The 25,142-nt window shown below is 40.4% G+C and overlaps 1 protein-coding gene across 1 annotated transcript in view; it reads left to right on the forward strand.

The window, feature by feature from the left end:
• Positions 1 to 12,986: 12,986 nt before the first annotated feature.
• znrf2b (zinc and ring finger 2b) overlaps positions 12,987 to 25,142 on the forward strand; it is a 52,899-nt gene continuing 40,743 nt past the window's right edge. Inside the window, exon 1 of the mRNA XM_074683696.1 lies at positions 12,987 to 13,492. Coding sequence (XP_074539797.1) covers positions 13,078 to 13,492 — 415 coding nt within the window. The 5' untranslated portion in view covers positions 12,987 to 13,077. The remainder of the gene's footprint in view (positions 13,493 to 25,142) is intronic.

Raw genomic sequence — 25,142 nt, forward strand, 5'->3', positions numbered from 1 at the left:
GTGTTACACCCTGCATCTGTGTTGTAAACAGTGTGTGAGCTGCACATCCTCGTCTAAAAGCATTTGGTCACCTACTCACTTTTGAATAGGCTAGCAAAAAGTAACCTGGGCAATCTCTTACACACACACACACACACACACACACACACACACACACACACACACACACACACACACACACACACACACACACACACAAACATTCGTGAGTGTGTGTGTGTGTATATATATATATATATATATATATATATATATATATATATATATATATATAGATAGATAGATAGATAGATAGATAGATAGATAGATAGATAGATAGATATAGATATATATAGAGATAGATAGATAGATAGATAGATAGATAGATAGATAGATAGATAGATAGATAGATATAGATATATATAGAGATAGATAGATAGATAGATAGATAGATAGATAGATAGATAGATAGATAGATAGATATAGATATATATAGAGATAGATAGATAGATAGATAGATAGATAGATAGATAGATAGATAGATAGATAGATAGATAGACACACACACATTGTCCCACCTGCTGCCGTGTTGAAGAGTTGAACACAGACACCAAATTGTTTGTAACCAGGTGTTAAAGTTTCATCTTGAATATTTCTGCCTGTGTCTAACTTCATCCCACTTTTCCTCATGTTGAGTTTTGTTGACAGAAACGCCCTCCTGGCTCATATGATCCCATTTTAGTAAACCAACACTGCCACCCAGTGGTGTGGGGGAGTAAAACATGCACATTAACTCTCAACAGGCTCTTCAGAGTCCACTGGTCAATGAAGCCTTGAGGAAATATCTGCACACTTGACCAGGGTCTCTGCCCTCTGTGGGATCGTCTGAGAGATTATTGACAGCTCTGCTCTGCTCAGAGGACGTTTGCCTCAGCTGTTTTGTCTATGTCTGAAACTTCACCCTGAGGGTGGATGAAGAGGAGACAGCTGGTCAGAGTCGAGAGGAGCAAGGTGCTAAAATGAGACGGAAAGACATGTTCAGACTTCTTCATTCAAAAGACCTTTACTGCTTGGTGTTTTACCTTCATTGCTTTACTGATTAAAGGTCACTGCAAGGCATGTGCTCAGCACAAATAATTGCAAATAAACAAGATAAAGGTTAAAAAAAGGAGATAGACAGCAGTAAATCAAAAGTCAGTCCACCAGACACAAAGAGGAGTTAAATAAAAAATAAAAAAATATGGGGCCTTTGTTATTATTAAATAGATTAATCAATTTATTTATTTATATATTTATGTATTTATTTATTTTCTTTATTTATTATTTATTTATTATTTAGTTATTTGAACTTTTTGATTATTTATTTTATCTAATTGTATTTTTAATGATGTACTGTCTCTGGACTCGTGTCCTTACAAAAGCTGGGATTTTGCGAACTGCTCGTCACACTCCAACCTTACTGAGACCGATTCCACGTTTACTATTATATCATACATGAATGAAATAAACGCCTCTGTTTCACCATCACTGCTGTTCTGAGGAGCAAAGGAGGAGTGAGGTTTACATGTCTGACCAGGGTGTAGTGCATGTCGACATGACTTGAAGTAAAAAACCAAAGGCACTGCTTGATTATGTCGCTACAAGGCAATACAGAGCACACATAAGCTGGCTGTTTTCCAAACCACCTACCACACTAGCAGTGCCTACTATTTTGGCTGATATTCAGTATGAAGCAGGTAGTATACGAAAACTTGTAAAATCGGCAGTATACTAAAATCCCCTGATGTCCAACTGATCAGGAAAATTTCTCAGTATGCAACAGACCAGACTACCTGGCATACTGTTTCCACAATACACGGCGCTGACACTGTTTGTCATTGCGTGTGGCAGGTTTTTGTAAATAACCTTCATTTACAGAAAGTAAAAATGAAGTAATGCAAAAGAAACACTGGTAAATCATGTCACTTGTAGTAAAAGAGGTGTTTACTTCTTCAAATTTATTAAAGCCCATATAAAACACTAATTACCCTTTTTTAACTAACAACTGTAAAAATAAAACCCAGGTTTACTTTCAGTTAACGATACAACTTTAAGTGTAAGATAAGAATTCAAAAATGATGATTCTGTTTGATATGATTAGCAAAGTAACTAAATGCCGAGATCCACCCATAGCTTGTTTTGTATATTCATATTAAAGGCAACAAAAACCAACATCATCTGTAGCTCCGCCTTCTGAGACTGGAAACCAGAGTGGTATACAATGAAACAGACCCAACAGAACAGTCAAACTTCATACTATGAGCAAAAGCAGTAGGTAGTATGTAGCGCCTACTATATCCTACATTCACATGTAGTATGAAGTAGGCGGTTTGGAAAACAGCCAATGTGTCCCAATTCAGGGTCTGCAGCCCACAAGGGCTGCATTTCCTGTTTGTCACTCTCGGTGTCACACAGCACCGCCCTCACCTGTCAGGCTTATATTACTTTTCAGACATGTAAACCAAAACCTTGCATTTAAAACAGGAGGTTTTTTTCTATGATTTTTTAAAAGTATTTTACTTTATTATAATTCTTATTTTCTTTGAGTATAGAACCACAATGTACATGTATGAGTTAATCAACAACATACATTTTCAACATTTGAACAAATGCTAGGGGGTGTTAGGTCATCATCGCAGTAATAAATATGTAAAATTAAAAAAATATATAAACTGCAAACTTTTATAGTTTTCATTTTTTTAAGAGTACAGAATTGATTAAATTTATTTTTGAAATTTCATGTTAAAAAAAACATCAAGGAAGGTTTTTTCCTGAGAATTTACATTTATGAACATAGAATTTTATCCATAAAAAGAAGATTTATAAAGAAATGTATAACTCAGTATATTACTTAAAAAGAGCACAAACAAAACATCGTTATATTTCAGAAATACAATCACACAGTTGTCGTCAAAAATCCTTCACAGTCCATCATCTCTGTCGTTCATGCCCAATGAATCTTGGGATGTGAGGCTAAGAAGAATTCACTGACTCTGCCCATAGCAGCCAGATTCATCAGCTGCATTTTGAAGAAGCCTATGAAATGGGACAGCCTTCAACCCACCGCTGTGATGTAATCAGTCTACAAATTAAGCCTTCAGAGGCTGCAAAAAAAAAAAAAAATGGTAAAAAACTTTAATAAATTCATTAATGCAGATTTTAAACTGAAAGTAACCAACTGAGCTCTCAGTATTAAAGAGATTAGTGACCCCTGTCATAAACTCAACTGATACAGTGTGTTACTTTCATTTTAACTGAGAAATGAAATCTGCTTTGAGCCTTTGTCTCTGGAGTAGCTTTTCTTCCTTCTTCTTATTTTTTTTTTTTTTTAATTGTGAGCTGTAGTCTCCATTGCTGACCAGCAGATGGCAGCATAGTTCTGCTTTTACATTAAGAGATTTTTTTTTTTTTTTTTTGAGAAAAGAGCTACCTTATTCTTCCTGATTACAGGTTGTTGTTGTATTTTGGGGGTAATAGCAGGAGTAAATATTATTTGAAGTTGACTCTGAAGAAAGTTTTTTTGTTTGAAGTGAAAAAGTCAAACGTCCACAGAAACAGAGTGTGTTTCTGTGTTTCTGATGTCTGAATGATGTAACACGGAGCTGTGACTCAGGCTGTACAGACCATCCATGATGTAACCTGAAGTCTTCCTCAACATGGAGCTGTGATCAATGGCTGAGGTGTGTGTGTGTGTGTGTGTGTGTGTGTGTGTGTGTGTGTGTGTGTGTGTGTGTGTGTGTGTGTGTGTGTGTGTGTGTGTGTGTGTGTGTGTGTGTGTGTGTGTGTGTGAAGGGTGTTGCTGCTGGATTTATGGACTTCACCTTGAAGTGTTACAGCTCAGTGTGGTCAGAGACAGGATGGGATCAATGTAGGAATCAGGATTCACAGAGATCTGAGTCCACGTCTTTCCTCATGATGAAATGTCTGTTTGTTGACCGTCGATCTGACGCTTTGAACTGACTTTTATGAATTCTAGTCCTCTACTTCAACATGTAACAATCCCTGAATGAGAGATAGACAGTCCAGCTCTTGAATGAAATGCTCCCTTTCTCACCCTCCTGTCAGTGAAGTGACGGTGGCCTTCAAGGACAAAAAGCTACTGTGATGTACGGTTTGTATGATCCTCCATTTGTCAAGTTTATACCATAAAAACACCTTCTTCTTCTTCTTCTACTTCTTCTTCTTCTTCTTCTTCTTCTTCTTCTTCTTCTTCTTCTTCTTCTTCTTCTTCTTCTTCTTCTTGTCCCTTGTGGAAACATGGGGGTAGTTACATTTATATATAAATTTATATTAAGGTGACTTCAAAGTAGGCCTAAATGAAGACAGGCTGGCACCATATACAGTGGTATGAAAAAGTTTAGGCATTCCTCTAATGATTTCCTCTGTCTTCACAGAAAATGATCACCTGGCATGCCATTCATTTTAAAATACAAGTTGAGTACTGGGGTATTTTCCAGACAAAGATTTTTAGTGTAGCAATATTAAGTTGTATTAAAGTAAATCAGACCTGAAAAATATGCTTGGCATTGTGTTGATTTAAACACCTGTAACTATTTATAACTGATTAGCTGGAACACAGAATTGGTTTGGTGAGATTATTAAGCCTTGAACTTCATAGCCAGGTGCATCCAGTCATGAAAAAAAAGGTATTTAAGGTGGACTATTTCAAGTTGTAATTCTGTTTGACTCTCCTCTAAGAAGCGGCAACATAGGGACCACAAAACAACTTTTAAATGACCTAAGAACAAAGATTGTTCAACATTATGGTTCAGGGGAAGGCTTCAAAAAGCTAGCTTAGAGATTTCAGCTGTCAGTTTCCACCGTGAGGAACATAGTGAGGAAATGGAGACCCCAGGTGTGGTTCTTGTTGAGGCCAGAAGTAGCAGGCCAAGAAAAATATCGGAGAGGCAAAAGCAAAGGATGGTGAGAATGGTCAAAGACAACCCACAGACCACCTCCAGAAACCTACAACATCATTGCTGCAGATGGTGTCACTGTGCATCATTCAACAATGATGGGCAGAGTGCAAAGGGAAGGGGTAAGAATGACAATTGGGACTGGCCCTTAGCCTTTAGCTCGTGCTCTATCTCTCTCCTGTTTCTCTTTCTTCTGCTCTTCTGTCCTTTGTCTGACAGTTAGGCTCCAGTTTCCACCACCACTACAAAATTAATCACAGAAATCATTTTGAGCAGAGAAAACACAGATCTCTTATCTCTCTACTAAACTTCATCAGCCATCGTGATGTTGTCATAGAGACCTGGGTGTGCCATAAACCAATCTGGTCCTGCTCGACCTGACTGGGACACTAAGAAGTTGCATTTTGAAATAACATGTAACCTGTAATATTAATGCTGATAATCTCATTTAAAGTGTGGATTTCAGTAGACCAGGAATATATCGAGAAGGAAGACTTTTTCAAGATCACTTAGAAACTCCTCACAGAGACTTTAAAATGACATCATTAACATATTTTTTTGTGTGTTTTCCTTTCACATTTTTTGTCAATGTCAGATTATTTATTGTATAAGGTGGATGGATATTATTTGAAGGGGCCCCTTGTGTATTTTTGCCTAGGGCCCCAACAGACTCCAGAATCGCCTCTGCATGCCTGTGACGTGTAATGTTGGTGAATCCTGGTTATGTTCTGCCAGTCATCTACCAAACAGAGCTAATGTAACCTCACTCTACATTTTATTGATAGACTCTCAAGTTTGAACAGACCACTGCAGAATAACTTCTGACTGTGGGTTGGAATCAACATTAGCACACAAAGTTTAGCCCATGTTCTAGCTCATGCTCTATCTCTCGTGCTTTTTCTGCTCTGACCTCTTTTTTTGTCTGTTTGTCCAGCTCCAGTGCCAACCATCACTAAGTAAATCACAGAAATCCTTCTTCACAGATACTGAGAATAAAAACAGCTTTGGTGCTGATAATCTTGTTTTATATCATGGATTATGAACAGGCAGATATATAAAAGTGAAACTATTTAAGATTACTTTTAACGTCCTCACTTGACCTTTCATTTATGACACTGCCGCTCACTGAGCCGAGCCTGGGCTCAGATAACAGGTTGTTAAAGTGGGGACTGTTTAACCTCCAGCTGTAAAGTTAGTGATACAATGAAGTGATCTTCAACTGTTTCAGTAACAAAGGCAAACATTAGTTAGCTTTTAATGTAAACACATTGGACTGGCTCAGAGTCCAAATACACACCCTGAATATAAAAAGTTGTGTGTGGTGGGGTCTTTAAGTCTGTCTGGTTGAAAAGCTGTTTGAGAAACTCTTGACTCTTAAGGACTCTGAAGGATTCATGCCATCCAACATGTAAATAACGCTTCCACGCTGACAGGTGTCTCAAACAAAGCCATTACAGTTAATGTAATGGTGGTTTAGCAGGGCGGCTGTGTGTCTTCCCCTTCATTATGTGGACAGTGATGGATGTTGTGGCCATCGATCGACAGATAACCCAAGCTATTTCCAGACAGAGGAGATTAGAGGGATTACCACAGTGCAGGGTGAGAAAACCACTCACCTCCACACAGGCTGTGTGAGCTCTGCTGTCTGCACAGGGAGTCACTCTGAGTTTACAGGCAGACTCAGCACAGGAGAAAAGCAGAGTTTCCCTGTGAACTCTGTGTTTTTGGGAGTATTTCCCAGTCGCTTCGTGGGAGTGAACACTCTGACTGAGGACTTTCTGTCCTGTTGTGTTTCCTGTAAACACAACCTACCTCCATCTGAATCCTGTCATTATTTACTAGATAGTGAGAAGATCATCACAGCATGCCTCTCTGAGCTGCTGGCATCTGGAAACCATTTCCATTGTGGTGTGTATGTGAGGTCTCCTCCTGAGTGAGAATTATCTCTCAGACAGCTTCAGCAAGAACGTATCTGGGATATATAAGCAGCCTGGAGAGTCAGATAGAGGATTTTAAGATCATAGAAAAGTTGTAAAGGGTCTCTTAGATTAAAAAAAAAATGTATCGCCAAAGCAATAAACTGAGTAGATTTTGAAGTTTTTAAAACTAATTTAAAAGAACTGGTTTTGTAGGAGAACGCTGAAAAGTTGTCTTAAAAAGTTGTCTTAAACATCCATGTTTCCCTCTGATGCTCTTAGTCGTCTTCTCCTCCCTTTATCCAGCTCTGTTTCTGTCTCCATTAATTTCTTGTGCCATGCCAAACTGACGGATGTGACAGTGGATCTGCCAAACCCTGACACACATTGCACCTTTTCCTAAGGAGTTGCCATTTGATAGGGGGTTCATTTAACAGTTCCTCTTTGATCAACAGGATATCTGAAACACACAAATGCAATGTGATTAGAAACTTTGATAACTAATTAATACAAAGAACAAATCTGATCCAGTTGCCTTTGTGACATATTATTTAAAATGTAAAGAGAATTTATGAACACCCTGTTTTATAAGAGATGTTGATATAATTATTAAAGCCTTATCTGTGGTCTCTATGTTACCTTTATGGAGATTATTAAACATATTTTTTATTTCTACAGATAAGAGGAAGTTTAGGAGAATCCACAGTGGATAACAGTGAAACACATGAACATTTCATCAATTATCTTTGATGTTTTCTTTTTAAAGTTGTTCGCCCATTCTCTGCCAGAAGACATCAGGTCTGAGCTCCACCTGAAAAAAAATGAGTCTACATTATCCCAACATGATAACAAGAAGCAGCACCCTCTAGTCAAATAACATAGAGCCTGTGCTCAATAGGGATGTATACACAGCTAAGTACTTTCAAGGTACCAACCAAATTCTGATTTGTTGATTTTTCTACTGGACATGAACACTGCATTAAAAGTTTATACATTTATTAAAGATTAAAGATATAAAAGATTAATATTTATTACCACAAAAACACACACAAAAGTACTGAAAATTGGTTCTGTTGAGTACTGATACCGATTGCCAGGTACCAGGCATTGGTACCGTGTTGTTTCAGATATGAAAGGTACCCATGCCTGGTGCTGAGGTGTTAAAAACTGCAGTTCTTTAATTGCCCACTTGAGGCTGGCCGCAACAGACACCAAAAACCATAAACACACCAAGTCAAACTTGTTAATTTCAAAGCTATTAAAGTTACGAGTTTTGCCCCTTTAGTGGCTGTTTGTGTGGAGCCCACCTCTTTACGTCATCCACCTCAAACTAAGACAGGCTGAGTTCAACATATCCGATATGGAGATAGGCTTAAAAACTCTGTATCTGTATCTCTGGGTCTTAGGGAGAGGACCTCTGTGGTCTCCGGAGTCTGGCCGGGTGCGCTGGGGGGCTGGCACCGACTCCTGGTGGGTGGTGGCCTGGGCTGGGTCCACCCTCCCGGGTGCCTGGCTGAGCGCTCCCTCTACGGGGTAGGGTGGCCCTTGGGCACAGGGGGCCCTGGGTCCTACCCCCTGCACTCAATCGGGGGCCCAGCGTCAGTCTCTGGCCCCTTGGGGCCCTCACTCCGTAGTTTCCGGGGCCTGCCTCTTGCCTTCCGGGGCCCCCTCTCCTTGCCTCCTCCTAGGTTGGCATGCTGCTGTCTCCATGGGGGGACTGTCTAGGCTCTGTGCTCTGTTGAGACTGCTAGATTCCCGGGGACGTGGGCCTTCTCAGTGTGCCTCTGGCCCCTGGGAGCAGCAGGGCCACACCTGCATGATCACATCTCGGCATGATCACCTGACCCGAATCAAAACTAACCCCCAATATTCGGCACTCTCACCCCTGCCCCTATATGTGGAGGTGAGTATATGCTTCTGTGTATATTTTTATGTACGTATGTTGCGTATTTTTCTACAATTGTTGTTGATGTGCTCACTGTTACTCATGATTTCTCCAGTTCATTTCTCCACAGGTGCTCCTTGTGATTTTGATGTCAAAGACCTCAGGATACTGTCTCTTTTCAGGCTCAGTAGCTGGTTGTTTGTTTCTCCTGTCTGTAGTCATTTGCTCAGTTGTTGTGGTTGCTCTCTACTGTTGTTTTGTTGTCTCTCTCTCCCTCTCTGTCTAGTCTCTTCTCTACACTCTTACCCTTAATCACTGTTTCTTTCCTGATATCACCTTGTTCTGGTCAAGCAGTAATCTTCAAACTGCAATATACGGGAAGGGAAAAAAAAAAAAAAAAAAAAAAAAAAAATATATATATATATATATATATATATATATATATATATATATATATATATATATATATATATATTTATTTATTTATTTATTTATTTATATCAAAAACACCAATAAAGAGTATAATTTTAAAACTCAAGGGGAGCCTTATACACTAACGGCTCCCTTTCGAAAAGTAAATGTGTTCTGCACAATACGGCAGCCAGACCATAATTCTGTGCTCGTAACGCTGAACGGGACAAGGTTAAAAAAAAAAAAAAAAAAAAAACTCTGTATCTGAAACAAATGGGTGACATGGAGGAGACCATGTGCACATCATACTGTCTGTACTACACTCAAATACAAATACAAGCAGAAACGTGTTTGTTCATGTTGTGGCTTTGAAGTGTTGTAACTTCAAGTTTCAGGTAATGTTTTTTTAATTAGAGTATTAAATTCAGTACATAGTTTGAATGAGTGTTTTTCAATCAATGCCTATGTTTCCGTTTATCCAATCCTAATCAAACATCTGCATCTGCTGAAACGATTCAATCTCTCTGTCCATCGGCAGGAAGAAAGATAAACAACCAGAAGATTTCAAGAACCATCAACAAAGTCTAAGGAAATAAATCACGTTATTTTAGGGAAAGGAAAAATAAAAATAAACTAAACAGAGCTACCAACACAGTTTGACATGTGCACGTTGGACCATTTCTCCTTAAAACGTGAGATTAGACAGCTGAGGACGGAGACATATGGATGAAGCGTTAGACACTTCAGTTGTTGTTGACGTTCCTGCGTTGTTGCTGACGTCACGCGACATGGAAGCCCAAAGCTTATCAAGTTTCCAAAAATAAATACCACGCGACCAAAATAAATCTCACTGCTCTTCAAAATAAAAGCTCCACTTCCGTCCCGTAATGCCCTGAATTGACAGCGATTTTTTTTTTTTTAAAGAATTACACTGTTCAGAATTCTGTAGACATTTTAGAGACAATGGTCTACTATAATTAGTATGCTAACATACATAAAGGAAAGTTAATCTAATGTGTGTATGAAAAAAAAAGATTCATTTAAAAAGAAGTTGAGGCTTCTGAATGCTGGCTCAGTTTAATGCGAAGACATTATGAAGTTATAGCGGGTCACATTAAGTAAGATTAAAGCTGAGAGTGCAGCTGTGTCCGTTTCTGCTCTGATATCAGCTGAACCAGCAAATAACCCAGAAGTGGTTAAAACACATACACACACACACACACACACACACACACACACACACACACACACACACACACACACACACACACACACACACACACACACACAGATAAGTTTGTGGTCATCGACAAACTTTTACTGCATCACTGAAAAAACAGGAGGCCAATTTAGGTATTAATCTTGTACCCCCTGATTGGTCAAAGCGCACAAAACTGACCCACGTAAGCAGTGTTTCTGATTTTCTGTTCTTTTATTTTCTACTCATGCCCAATGTGTTGGAGTCAAACTGGACAGCAGAGCATAAAAAAACACCACAACCTTAGCATTATTTGCAAATTCCTAGTTTGTCTGATGATCTGTATTTCCTTTCTCCTCACAGTCTAAATGTTGAATAATGATAAACTGAGGGTTTAACTACGAACTACCCACCACAGTCCATCTGTTGCTAGCTGTGTTTGCATGCAGTATGCATCTCTTTAGCAGGTCATATGTATGATCTGAAGAAATGTGTAGGGTCATGTGAACACAGACTGATGAAATTAAATTACATGACATAAGCACCTTAACTGGTACTTTGAAACTGATTTCAATCTGAATGGCCTTCTTCACTGGTCTGTTCAGTCTCACTCTCAGCGGGTAAAATCCTTCTACTGTGGTGTTTCTGTCCACTGTTAGCTCCATTAGCTATGTCTGTGAATAGCATGATGCCTCTTTACCCCCTGGTGTTGGATTAGTATGGCTAGCTCATCCATCGTGTTGGGGATACATCTTAAATTTCCCATAATGATGGATGGAAGGACAAGTTGATGTTGTTTCCTTTTAGCTCTCACTGTTACCAGCTTGTCATCCTCGCCTCCTCACATCACAGGAAAAGATTAATTTGAGATCTTCATGGGACTTACTGAGACAAAGACAAAGGGCTAATCCCAATTCTAACTCTTAGCTCTTGGTTTTACTTGTGCACGTCTAGTGAAGTGGTGTCCCAATCCTCAGTAAGGTCAAGGGGAAGGGCTACACAGCCCTTAAAATGAAAAAAAAAAATCTCACAGGGTATGAGAAATTTCATATGGTTTCCATATTTTTTTATAAGATTTTCAATCCTTTGCTACTCCATGTAAATACTAACCATGTTTTGAATTGTTGGTTGTACTTTGAATATAGCTAACAATGCTACAGCTACAGCTACAGCTAATAATAGCTACGCTGATGTCAGAGCGGGGTGACAGATTCACAGCAAACAGACTTCACTGTGTTGGGCAGCATTTCATAAATGATTGGACAGATAAGCTGCATTCAGGAGCTGCATTAGCTACATAAGCTATGATAAGCTAACGTTACAGTTTTCAGAACATAATTCAGAACATTTTCAGAACTGTCACATTAGCTTAACGTTTGCTTTTCATAGCTTAGCTGTCTCATCACTCATGTGATGCATTGCCTTGTAGTGAAGTCTGTTTGCTGTGAATGTGTCGCCCTAATCTGACATTAGTTTATCATCACTTTGTTAGCATGTGCTCGCTTTGGAAGAGAAGAAACAGTCGCTCTCCTGACGACCTCCAGAAAGCAACAAGGGGTGATGATGTAGCGGGATCAAGTGGCGTCTCCAAGGGAAGGGGAACTAATAGCTGCTGCGCACTCGCAATGCAGATTAGCTCACGTATGTTACTATCTTGATGGATAGATCTTATTACGAATAAAAGTGTATCACCTCAGGATCTAAAAAATGTATATACTAAGGATCAACTGGTTCACGCCCAGCCTTAAACACTGGGGTCTACCCAGAGCTCCGTCCCAAGAAAGCCAGACATAAGTTTAAAAAAAAAAAAAAAAACATGAACAACAACAACAACAACAACAACAAAAAAAAAAAAAAAAAAAAAAAAAAAGAAAAAAAACAGTTGCGAGAAAAACAATAGGGATTTTAAATATTATTAGTCAAACCTAAATTAGGCTTGCCTACGTACCACCATCAATCATGGAACCTGGGAGATGTACCTTTGTTACTGCTTTGTTAGATAATCTTTAAATTGTTCAAACCTCATGTTGTGGTTTGGACTTAAAGTCATCTTGACAGACTCTCTGGTTTGTTGCCGGTTAAAAAGCGGGATGTTGTGTGGAGGGTAATGCAGAAAAAGCGGACAGGGTGAGAGAAGACCCAGAGTGGAGCACCGCGGCAGCTTTATTTTGAAAAGTCATAGCGGAAGCACTCTTAAATACAGCCAGCTTGTGAGCTATCCTGTGCAGTCTCCTTGCTGCCGCTGATTAAACGGTTTTGTGCAGCGCTTTCTCCTCCATCACTTCCTTCTATTGAGCAATGTGTTATCAGGCAGGGAGGTGTGAGGAGCCGGGCTCTTCACCCCTTCACGCCGCTCAGGAGCCATGGCGGAGCGGACACTGAGAGGAACCAGAGACCGGGGGACAGCGGGTCTACAGCGGGTCCACAGCGGCTCAGACGAGGACGTTACCTGCAGCACGAGCACAACTATTACTGACGGATTACAATGTTGACTGCTTCTAAACTTTTACACGCAGCTTCACTTCTTGTTACGGATGGCCGCTTCAACTTTCCATTACCTGACACTGTGGTAATGTCGACGGGATAGTACTGACGCAGAGTTTGTTCCGCTTTTCTTTCCTCCAGTCGTCCGTCCTGTGAAGCGTCTGCCTCCGGCGTAAATCTGGCGCACTGTCCCGCAGTGGCTCAGAGAGCGCCTCTTTAATATTTGAAGCCGAGTCAGTGGAGGTTAACATGGGGGCAAAGCAGAGCAGCCCGACAGCTAACCCAGCTGCTAACGGACGGACCAGAGCCTACTCCGGCTCGGACCTGCCCTCCAGCACGGCCAGCGGCAACGGCAGTAACGTGAGCAGGACTACCGCGGGGGGAGTGAGGTACCATGCGTACGGTGCGTCCGGAGTCTCCGGAGCCAGCACCAGCCAGCACCTTGGAGCCAGAGCCAGATCAGTGGGGGGCTCTGGAGGCTCCGGGACCAGACCTCAGTCCGGAATCAACATTCCGAACAGCAGCGGAGCCTACAGCTCCCCGGAGTCCGGGGGCAGCAGCCCGGAGGAGGCTGCGGACAGGGAGCGATCAAGCGGAGGGCACGAAGGTCCCCGGCTGATGATCGGATCATTACCAGCACACCTCTCGCCTCATCTGTTCGGAGGTAAGAGGCAGGAGCGTGTCACAGGAGGGCCTCTCACTCATGCAGGGGTGGCATGAAGTAAAACTAATATCATGGATTTACAATGTCTGTGTCTTCTTATAATACCGAGGATACTTACACAACAAACTAGATCTATACCTCCACACAGATGTCATATTTTGTGTTTGAATAATTTTTTTCCTTAATAAAGTTACACAACTCAAGCAAGTTCTTAATATAACAAAAAAAATCAGTTTATTAATCAACCAGGTCATGAAATATAAATAAGATGATTTTAAAATAAAAATATAAAAATAAAATAAATACAATAAAATCAAAAAGAAACATATAAAACAAAAACAGACTTTTGCCAAGGAGACTAAAATAATGCAAAAAAAATAAAAAAAATAAATAAACATTAAAAATATCATAATAATTAGCTGGAACAATAATTAGCTTTCCAGTTAATAAAATGACACATGGTGCTAATTAAAGATTTTGATTTGAAGTTTATCAATCATTAGTGTATTTAATTAAGCAAACTGTTCATGCACTCTCACATGTTTGCTCTGACTGGTGAGGATGTAGTTTGCAGATGTGAACTTGCTGTTTCTTAGTGTCTGTGGTTGGGCCAGACTTCCCCAGGACACACAGTGACACACGCAAACAGAGGGAATAAGCTATGAGCTTTACTACTTTAAAAGATGACACATGTTCTGCCCTGACACTGTATTCTTGAATTACCTTCGCCTGGTTCATGTCAATCAAATATCTTTAATTTTTGTGTCCTGGTGGTTTCTTTGTAGCTTACCGTTGCCAGCGTCTTGAGCAGCCTGGGCACCCTCACATGCTTTCAAAACTCTGCAAAGAGATGGTTACGTTTCAGGTTAGAGGTCGACCGATATGGGTTTTGTGGGGGCCGATGCCGATGCCGATGCCGATGCTTTCCAAATTTGGGCAGCCGATGCCGATATGCATCGCCGATTTTTCAAATTTGATATTCAGGCAGATTGTTAAATGAATATATATTTATCACATTTTTGTGAAACGCAGCAATTTCTGAGCAACTAAAAGAAATCTATTACAACAAGTCGTGTCCAGTCCTCTGAACATTTATTCAGCTTTTAAAACAATGAAATATTTTGTCTGAGTAAACACACAATGTAACAAGCAGTAGTAAACATTCACACTCTTCTTAAAATGTCAAAAAAGAAATTTAAACTTATTAATATAATTTGAACAAAAGTATGTAATGTATCCAAGTGGTTCCACAAGTTTAAGGTGCTCATCTTTTTTGTGCCTGATCAAAAATTGCGTCATTTTATACAACGGATCAAAAATCGGCTTTTCAAAAGAAAATACGGCCGATGGGCAATAGAGACAAATGTCCAAATATCGGCCCGATATATCGGCCGGCCAATATATCCGCCGGCCGATATATCGGTCTACCTCTATTTCAGGTGACTGATTAGGTTTGAAGTATTGATGCAGTCAGAAAACTTTGTTTTTTATGCTGATGGTGCTTGAACGCAACACTCACTGCAAGCCGTTGAGGCCTTCCAGTGGGAGCAGAGGCACTGCTGAAAATATGAATGTTATCGGGGCTAGCCGTCATAATACCGGACATATCGGAATGACCTAATAATTTCCTGTTATCGACCCGATTATTATTGGTTCCATGGTTCTCGTGTACCCCCAGCTAAAGTGCATGTTTTCATTTTCATTTGTTCGTCCTCTATTATTTATCCTGTTGAGGGTTCACCCACCCTGGACTGGTTTCCAGCCAATCACAGAGCTGACACACAGACAGACAATCTTTCACTCACACAGTGATACCTACAGCAGATTTAGAATCATTAACTTGATCATCACGTGTTTGAACTGTGGGAGGAAGTTGGGGAGAGAACCTACACTTGTACGGGGGAGAACATGCAAAATTCACCCAGAAAGACCCACCTTGTCGGACCGGGACCAACTGGTGACCTTCTTGCTGGAAGGAAGCAGCACTAATCTCACCCATCTCATCATGATACCATTACAACGTTCCTGATATTTTAAGATAGTTGTGTGTGCACCCATGCTTGAACTGAGGTTTGGTACCTGGACCCTCAGGGTGCTGAGGCAGGCTTTGTGTTGACGTGACTTCCACAGACCTTGAGGAGACTGTGGTTGGTGAGTGACAGGCTCCTGCTGGTTTTAATAACATCCATGTGTGAGGATGGTGACTCACATGTGTGAGTTGAAGCAAACAGTGTTAAGATAAACAGTGTGAGGCTGCCCGCGCATGTCCTCCTCTTAATTTCATTGATTAACTCTGACAGCTGCAGTGACCCCACAACATTAGCTCCATTCAGATCGATCGATCACTCAATAATCAGATGCTCAGGTGTCAGGTCAAACTCCACAGCAGCATCCAAAGGTCAGACAGCTCTCCTGGTGAGGTCATCCAACTGAAAGGCTGTTTTTAGGTGTTTCGTCATCTCTGGACAGTATTGAAGGTGCTCTCCTTCCTGCCCAGTCCCTCCAGTTTGTTTTTATACTGAACAAATGGTGGAAAGCTTTTAAGCACAGAGGGAAGACAAAAAGCCCTCTTAGTGAGAGAGTGTGAAACAATGGGATTGTTTGAGATGAATTTTTGTTGCCTGGAGAGCGGCTGAGAGCAGGTGGCTGCAGCGGGAGGAGTGACAGAAAGCAGCAGAGAGTTTGGACGGGGTCCAGCAGAATAAAGAAGAAACAAGAGGTTGTGTTTACATTTATTAGATCATGAGGTGATGAAATTTTAGCTCTGATGTTCTTTGTGTTTGTAGCATACCTGCTACCTGTGCTGATCTACACCACACTGTTCAGTGTGCCGCCATTGTTTGTCAGGCACATTGTTTCATGTTCTGTTAGCACGTCATAAAAAGGACAAAATATAATACGCCATCACAGTATCACACCCATGAAACAGAAATATCAGGATACTGTGACTCTGCTAACAGACACATCATTAGACAGCTATAAAATGATACCTTATCTGATGCACTGAAGGACATGAACGGCTAACAGATTCAAAGAGCGTGATGGTTTTATTTATGGACTGCCCTCTGCTTTAGTTTCACTGAGATAAAACAGTCTTCATGATTTAAGTCCGAAATTTCCTATCCCTAACATAAAGAAATCACAAACAGCTAATCATCTTTAATGCTACAGCTTTAAAAGTTCAGTTTGATTTTGTGTTAAAATGAGTATTGTGGTTTTATTAAAAAAAAAAAAATTGTATTGTCCCCCTGATCCCCAGTCAGTGACATGATTCACAGCTTGAATAAATCTCTATTTTCATCTCTTGAGTTTTAGAAAGCCCTAATGTCATCCTCTGTTGGAAACACTTCCTTTTAGCTGCTGCCTCTTTAAGGCTCCATACTCCACAAACCCTCTTCACTCTGATTGGCCAGCCTCCCAGATTCAGTAGACCAATGTTTTTTTTGTTCGTTTTTTTTTTCTTTGTCTTGATGCAGCAGGGTGCATCATCCACGTTTCCTTTTTTTTTTCTTTTTTTTTTCTTTCTTTCTTTTTTTTTCTTTCTTTCTTTTTTTAAATAAATGTATTTATTAATATATTTCTAGTTACAAACTGTAAGGCACATAACAGTTCATATCCAATCACGTTGTGTACATTCGGTTGAGTAGCAAAAGTAACATTAAACAAACATTACACAGAACAGTGTATGTCAACAAAGAAATAAATAAATTAAAGAGAAAAATATATATAATAATAATAATAAAATAAAATAAAATACATTTATTTATTTCATGGTCAAGGGTAAATTAAATTATTAATTTGCATTTGATTTAGAAGCTCTATTGCATTTGTCAATTTCATAAGTTTTATAGATTTATAATACATTTTAAACTCATTAATAAAACCTTTAAATGCAGGTGGGGACTTGAAAAATTTAGAGTTATGTATGTAATGTTTTACCAATATAAGGATTAAATTAACCAGCAAGTTGTCTGATTTGTTTTCTAAAATGATTCCATATAAAATATCTACATGTGATTCTAATTTAATTGGTGTATTCTTTCTCTCCAACCAAAGCTGGATCTGGGACCAAAAGTTTTGAACAAGTAGACCAATGTGTTAGAGCTCTGCTTGTTCGATGTGTCATAAACTGGTAGGGAGAGCCTAATGTGATGACCTCATTGTTTCAAAAGTGTTGTTCATAAAAGTTTGTGCTGTTGTGTTGTTCATTTTTAGAGTGGGGTGTTTGGATCAGTTTGCAGACAGATTCAGGGATTTCTACATTGTATGAGTATGTAGAGGTTTGAAAATCTGCACACGCTCAGTCTGAATGTCCAGCATTGGTTCTTTATGTCTATGTTGAAATTACGTAATAGTAGAATACCCCCATTTTAACCCCTCTTTAACCCCCCTTTAACCCCTCTTTAACCTGTCTGTAGCAGCTACAGTTGTGTTTGCCATGATGTTAGTACCTCCAGCTGGGTCAGCTTCGAGTCTTGTGCACCACAGTTCATTTCCCTCTTACTGTAGACAACATGAGCGCTGTCGCAGAGAACTCTGCAGACTGTGAGACTTTGCGCAGACTGGAGGGTTTTAACAAACAAACAAGTTTTCTTCCTCCCAGAGAACACAGTTTGTAAGGTCAGGGTGTCCCTGCTGCTCTACAGAACTTAATGCTGCTGTTTTGTGTCCCATTATACCTTTATCTCAGAGATTTGGATATTTCACGTTGGCCGTGGAGTGGCTGCGGGAGCATTTTGATTTATGGTGCAGCTTTATCTCCCCTCCTCCTCCCTCTGCACACACGAACGCAGATACTAACTCACACACATTCATCAGCTGGCTCTCCAGGATCGATGTGGTAAATACCCTCAAATCTGTATTTCTTCCAGGCTTTCATGCTTCATCAGCGTGGAGCAGTGAGCAGGAGACAAACTGCCTGTTCAGTTTAATGTTGGGCTGAATGTGGAGAAGCTGCTCTCCTTCATCAGGCTGATGAGGCCGTTCAGTCAGGATCAGTCTTTAAATAAAGATCCAACACCTCGAACAGAGAGAACAGCTCACCACCTGCTCTCACAGACTGTAGACACATGTACAGGTGTGTGTGTGTGTGTGTGTGTGTGTGTGTGTGTGTGTGTGTGTGTGTGTGTGTGTGTGTGTGTGTGTGTGTGTGTGTGTTTGCGTGTGTATTGATTCTTTCCTGAACCATAACAGAGGAAGGTAACTCGACTAGTTGAGTTAATCATTAGGCTCCTGCCCACACTTACTACCTGTGTACACAACCCACAGTGTGTTAGTGAGTGAGTAGGTGTGCGTGGGTGTGTGTGTGTGTGTGTGTGCACTGTGCAGTCATGTGTGTTTGTTTTAGAAAACACACTCCCCTGCATCAACACCGGTATGAATAACCCACCTGAGTCTTTATTCAGACGATAATCTAACATTACAGAGTCAACAGCGGAACTGAAGGGACAGAGCTCACTGTGGACTCTGCTTCTACACACACACACACACACACACACACATACACACACACAGAGTTAGAGCTGCAGCTGTGACTGAATGGCTTCACGAGGATCATTATGAAGAATGAAGCATTTGTCTTTAAGGCAACCTTCCTCACTTGTCTCTATCCATGTTTCTGTATTTTCCAACCAGTGCAGTCATTTATAGCATCAGTCACCGATCAGTTGTGTGACTCTACCCATCAAGAGTCTGCAGGTCAGGGCTAATGGAGACACTTAGTGACCTGGGCCTGTACGAATGTCCAGTCATTACACAAACAAGACCATTAGTCTTAATGTAATGTTATGGAACCCATTTGGCCGTAGCGTTAGCTGCATGCACGACTGCAGACTATCAGCTTATTAACTGATGACACCATGAAATAGACACAGGTGCAGGTGCTGAACGTCATATGTCGAGGAAACCCCCTGGAAAACCCTATCCAACAAATTTGAATTGCCCATGCCTACTGCGCATTAACAGGGACAAACAGCGTTGATGGTGTGAATGAGAGTAGATCAAGAAAAACATTTATCAGCAGAAGAAATGGACGTTTTATTGCACAAAGAGAGAATGAGCGAACAGCTGTTATAGGCAAGGCAATGAGATAACAAAGAGAAAGGAAATGTTTGGCGGCTGAAACACACCAGATGCGTCTCCAGTCCGGCTCCTCTCCGTCACAGCAGTGGATCACATAGGTGTCAATTCAAGCAGACCTGTCAGCTTACACTGGATCTGCTCCGTGGTGGTCCGGCTGCATGGCTGGTTCGGCAGGTCGCAGCTGACACCCAACCATCCTATTTTTGCTGGACTCTGGAGCTATGATGCATTACTTCAGCATAGTGAAGATCAAGCCAGACAGGAAGCCGTTCACAGAAACTTCTTAAAACTCCCAGTGACTTCAACAATCAAACAATCTGGATCAAAACCAGGTGGTATTTATCTTGACTACGACAACAAACGGACATAATGAGTGGAGCCAGACCAGTCAACAGGTTTGAGGTTTTACAGCTCAACATGAATGAAGAGAGACTTGTCAATGGAGTGGAAAGAACAGGAACTCCTTGCTCTGTGACTCCAGCTGTCTGTCAGTCATGCAGCTTGATGGACTTAACACACAGCTAGTGGAAGTTGATGGACACAGCCTACACTGTCACTGTCTGTCCCCGCTGCTCTCTGTCTGTCTGTAGCAGACCTAAATGTAATGTGGAAATCTTTATGAGACGCTAAAGACAGAGAACAAAATGACACCATTTACAAACCTGTCAGTGAGGATAGTTAGCCTCATCAGGGCTGTGACAGAGGGCAGAGCAGAGACACACAGCAGGCAGGATGAGGTGCCACATCAGTGGCAGATGAACAAAAATCATCATCCATCATCATCCATCCTCTGTCTGCCACATTTTCTTCATTTTCAGCACTCTGTCTTTCTCTGTCTTTACTTCAACTCTACCGCTGATATAAATATAAGTCATGGTTTGAAATCTACAACTTAAACCGATGTATCAATCTAAAGCATGCTAATAGCTAAGCTAACCAGGGCTTGAAATATTAAAGAGGACATATCATGCTTGTTTCCCCTTTTCACTATGCCAGACTAGGATGCCTGTAAAGCATTTCTGCCCTCAGTACAAGTCATTTCGTTCCTTCATTGCCCCACAATAGCGTTCTCAATATCCTCATTTTAGGCCATTCTGAAGATCTCGTTGAAACGCTCCGTTTGGAGAATGACCTCCAATAACCTCGCAGCGTGCTCTGATTGGTCAGTTCTATCAGAGGGGCGGAGGGGGTAGAGCCAGGGGGCGGTTTTTGCAGCATGGCAGTATTTACAAAATCACCATATTGAATGGGGTAGACCGAGCGAGTTTGCTGTTTGCCAAAACTTCACTGTAAGGCATTGATAGCACTAATAAAATGGCAGAGTGTAGGATACGTCCTTTTGTATTGGACCCCGAGTCAGACCCGAACGGTTCTGCAGCTCAGGAGGAAGAAAATCCACCTGGACACAGATCATCTCAGGACGCTTTAGTGTGGTGAGTCAAACCAGAACTGTAACATGTATAGTTTATACGTTTATACTGGGCTCTTGGTGGGTGTATCCCTCAGTGGCGGTTGTGTGACTAACTGACACCACAGAGGAGGAGCTGCTTTATCAGATTACTCCAATAAAAAGAAAGGATCCTCGTGTCGTCACGACGGTCGAAATCTCGTGGCCAACTGGCAATGACCTATTTTCAGAGGCATCAAATCTCTTTCTAGGATATCAGAAAAAATACAATATCTCATTTTTTGAAAATTCAGGGGGTGAAAGGTCTTGTTTTCAAATTTATTATATTATATGTAAGTATTAATTCAGGGATCAGCATGATATGTCTCCTTTAAGTTGTAATTTATCAGACACAAAAAACCCTGACACTATCATTCCATTACAACAGAGGATTAGGGCCATGTTAAAGAAAAAAAAGGAAATTAACTAGACCAATCTCATAAATTTACAGAGGAAAAATCATGAACTTAAGAGAAAAAAAATGTAAATTTACAAGAACTTATTTTAGTCTAAGGCTATCAGAAAATCAAAGAAATGCAGTATAAAACCATGAGTTCACATGTGTTAAATGAGTTTATTGACCTACACCTCTCCTGAAGGTTAAGTTATTTCATATTTCTGTATCATATTTTTTTTGGTGCTGCAATTTGCAGACGTTTCTTTGGAACAAGAGCCGCTCTGTATAGAGGACAGCAAGTCCCCAATGCAAGTTCCTCAAGGCAAAGGTCAGCTTGTTTTGAGGAGAAATACGTTTATAGCTCTCAGTTTACCTTGCTGTGGTTGCAGAGAGGTGTGGCTTTGGTAAAAGAAATGTTCCAGGGAAAGCCAAATCTGTGGATATCTGTCTAACTTTACTGAAGTTCTTAACAAAGACCCAGTTTCTTAGCTGTCTTTACCAAGCAAACCCATTGGACTCTATAGAACACATCACTGTAACATTGTCATAAGTATAATACTTGTTACAATCATGCTGATGTGGCAACAGCTCAATTAATTCCTTATTTGTGAAACCTTTACTTAAGTTTGACTTCACAATATGCTCCATGATCCTTATATTGTTTTCCTATAGCTAGAGTCCATTTTATAACTTGATTCTTGTACATTCATGATATTAATCTAAAAAAAAATACCTTTTTTTTAAAAAAAACTTGGCCCTAGGGCTCCATCACATCACACAATGGTTATCAAGTGCTTTTCCAAGCTGTCAAAAATAAAAATGATTGCATTGCTTTCCAGCACATGGTATTCTTTCAACCTTACCTCGTAGCAGAGGCTCTTTCCATGCTCTGAACAGCCACCCCCAGTGGACTTTGATTGTCTCTACAGTAAGTCACTTGATTTTAACAGCACTTCACAGCAATAAAATGGAGGACTGAGTTCCTTTAATGTCACAGGATGGATACAAACATAAGCTAAGCCACATGTCTAGCTGCTGTATTTAACAATGTAGAGGATAAAAAATGGGCTGGAAGTTGTTGATAGCTGTGTTTATGTCATTTTTTTAATCAAGAATGGTTTTATAGATTAAATATGAGCCTCACAAGTCCAGCATGTTTTATTTCAAAATATTAGATAAAAATTATCCCTTAATTGTTTAAAAAGTCTGCCCATGGTTTAGGAAATTGAACTCATTCAGTTTATCAAATTCAGACATTATTCTTATTTCAAGAAACTTGACAAGAACATTTTTCTGACCCTGTTACCAGATTTTTTGGGCATCTTAGAAGTCATTTTTGACTTTCAATATCTTAAAATAAAACTTTTTTATGGACTTGTCAGGTGACTCTGGCTCATAGTAAGTCTAATGAGACATTTTTACTAAAATAAGACTTAAACATTTGCTTGGGATGCAGTTTTTGCAGTGCTGGCAGGATTTTTGCAAACATGTTCTGCAGCGTCACTGTGCTTCATTCTGCTCATGCACCAAAAATAGAAACATCCTGGTAATTACACTTTACAAACAGTTGCCACTAAATGATCTGGGGTTCATTTCTCTGGTGGGTAAAATTCTGCACAGGCTGACTGAACCTGTAACTCCCCTCAGGAGCAGTCAGTGTGCACAGAAAGATACCGTCATGGTCCAAAGTCTAAAACCATTATGATTTGAGTCGTCTGGAAATTTCCATCTCTGCTAGACTGCAGCTGTAAGCTGGTGATGGAAATGCTTTTCTGTTGTCAGTGTGTTGAATGGATATGGTTGCCTATTGCAGCATGTGATAACAGCTCAGCACTCTGGCAATTCCTAAATGGAGGCTGCTAATCGTTGAAAAAAAGTTTTGATTTTATGGATGTTTGCAAAGTGAACCAGGCCCAGGCAAACAAATTGGATTTAAGGATCTCAGTTGGTGCATCGTGTTTACCTGCAAAAAAGTAATTATAGATGGGTGAAAGGTTTAATAAAAAATACACAAAGCTGAGTCTCTGCAGCCTCTACAACAACATGACTCAATCACCCTGCTCTCTTCTATAATGTGAAACAAACTGGCAGAAAATATCTATGATCATGTTTCATCAGTGCACACTTAGCATCCCACTGTGCATTTTTCACCTCAGGTAAAGCAGGTGTTCCAGTCAGAGCAGACACAGGCTTCAGATCAGAACATTTTCTCCTCTCTTGAACGACAATGGACCTCAGTGGCCTCAGCTCTGCCTCTTCTCATACCCAGGAGGCAGAGAGATAATGACCCGCCTTAATCCAGGATCTCACTGATGGTATAATATCAAGCGTGTCCACAGGGGGTTTGTTAAAATCCCCTAACAATGAGGACATGCTGTGTTAGCGCCTGTTGCCAATCTCTCTGAGTCATTTACAGCAGAACATGTTTGCACTCCCCAGATTTAGGGAAGAAAGGGTGACTTCCTTTTGTGATGCACCTGTAATATTTACCTGTGGTGTTTCCTGACGTTTTTCTTTCTGATCCACGCGGTGATTGTGTCAGGCTGTCTAACTTTTTCTCACCATACCTAGGGATGGGAATTGAAAACTGGTTCCTGTTAAAAATCAATAAGAAATGGTTCAATCCATCGACATCACAAGCCTTTATATTCAACGGCTCCCTTATCAATTCTTTACATTGCACCGGAGCAGCTGGACATTACGTCAACCACTCTGCTGCAGGTATCTTAGCTTAGCAGATGATAACAACTGAATCAGGATTTTTAGCTTTAAGTTTTACTGATGAACTGAACACACACATACATGTACATTCCTCTCTCACAGGAGATTCATATTCATTACATTCTACATGGTATAAATCTCTTTATTTACTAAAACCAGATAGCCCTAGCTTGATGCTAAAGTATATGGGAAATTGCTTTAGTATGCTAGTGGCTAGCATACATTGGTATAACTGGGGTTTTCTCTGAATAACCAACAGTACAGCAACATCACATGACATGCGATTTTTACTAATTTTATTCATTTATTTATATAATTATTTATCACAGAGACATCAAGATCCAGTGATCAATTTCAGTGCGTATCAAGAAGTTCAGCTTCGTTAAGTCGTATCCTCAGTCCTTTGGAGAACAGTTAGCTGTCTGCTTCCTTGCATCTTTCTTAGTGGATAGCCAACAGCTGCTGCACCTGCATTTGCTCTGTTTTATTTTGAGCTCTGCTTTGTTTTGCTTGTTCATCACTTTAAAGTTGAATCTACAACTATAAAGTGATGAACTTTGCATCTCTGTGATGTATGCTCATGCACTTTGTGTAAACACCTGAAACAAGAGTCCTCTGCAGTCAGAGTATCAAGGTATTGATATTCGAAATTTGACAGGCGAGGGCGGGGCCCTTTGAAAAGTATACCGCCTCAGCCTCGCGGAAGCTGCAGGGGTATACTTTGCAGCATTTTAGCTTAATAAATTCAGATAATCAAACGCTTGTCTGGTAAATTGAAAACCTGCCGGTCACGTTGTCTGGTGCCATTTTTTTATAGCGGAAACCCTGATGGAAACACTGACGTCACGCTCCACTTCACGCTAGCGCATACAACAGTACAACAGTCCAACAGTACTGTTGTTATGATTGTGGTGGACTACCATGTTGTGCTTGTGCTGCTAAATCTGCCGACTGTCTTTAACAAAATGACTATCTGTTGCTCCGCTTCTGCTCTTAGCATTCAC

Source organism: Halichoeres trimaculatus, unplaced genomic scaffold, assembly GCF_033239565.1.
Source record: "Halichoeres trimaculatus isolate MK-OKI-2021-1 unplaced genomic scaffold, fHalTri1.1 fHalTri1_scaffold_12, whole genome shotgun sequence".
NCBI classification, from domain to species: domain Eukaryota; kingdom Metazoa; phylum Chordata; class Actinopteri; order Labriformes; family Labridae; genus Halichoeres; species Halichoeres trimaculatus.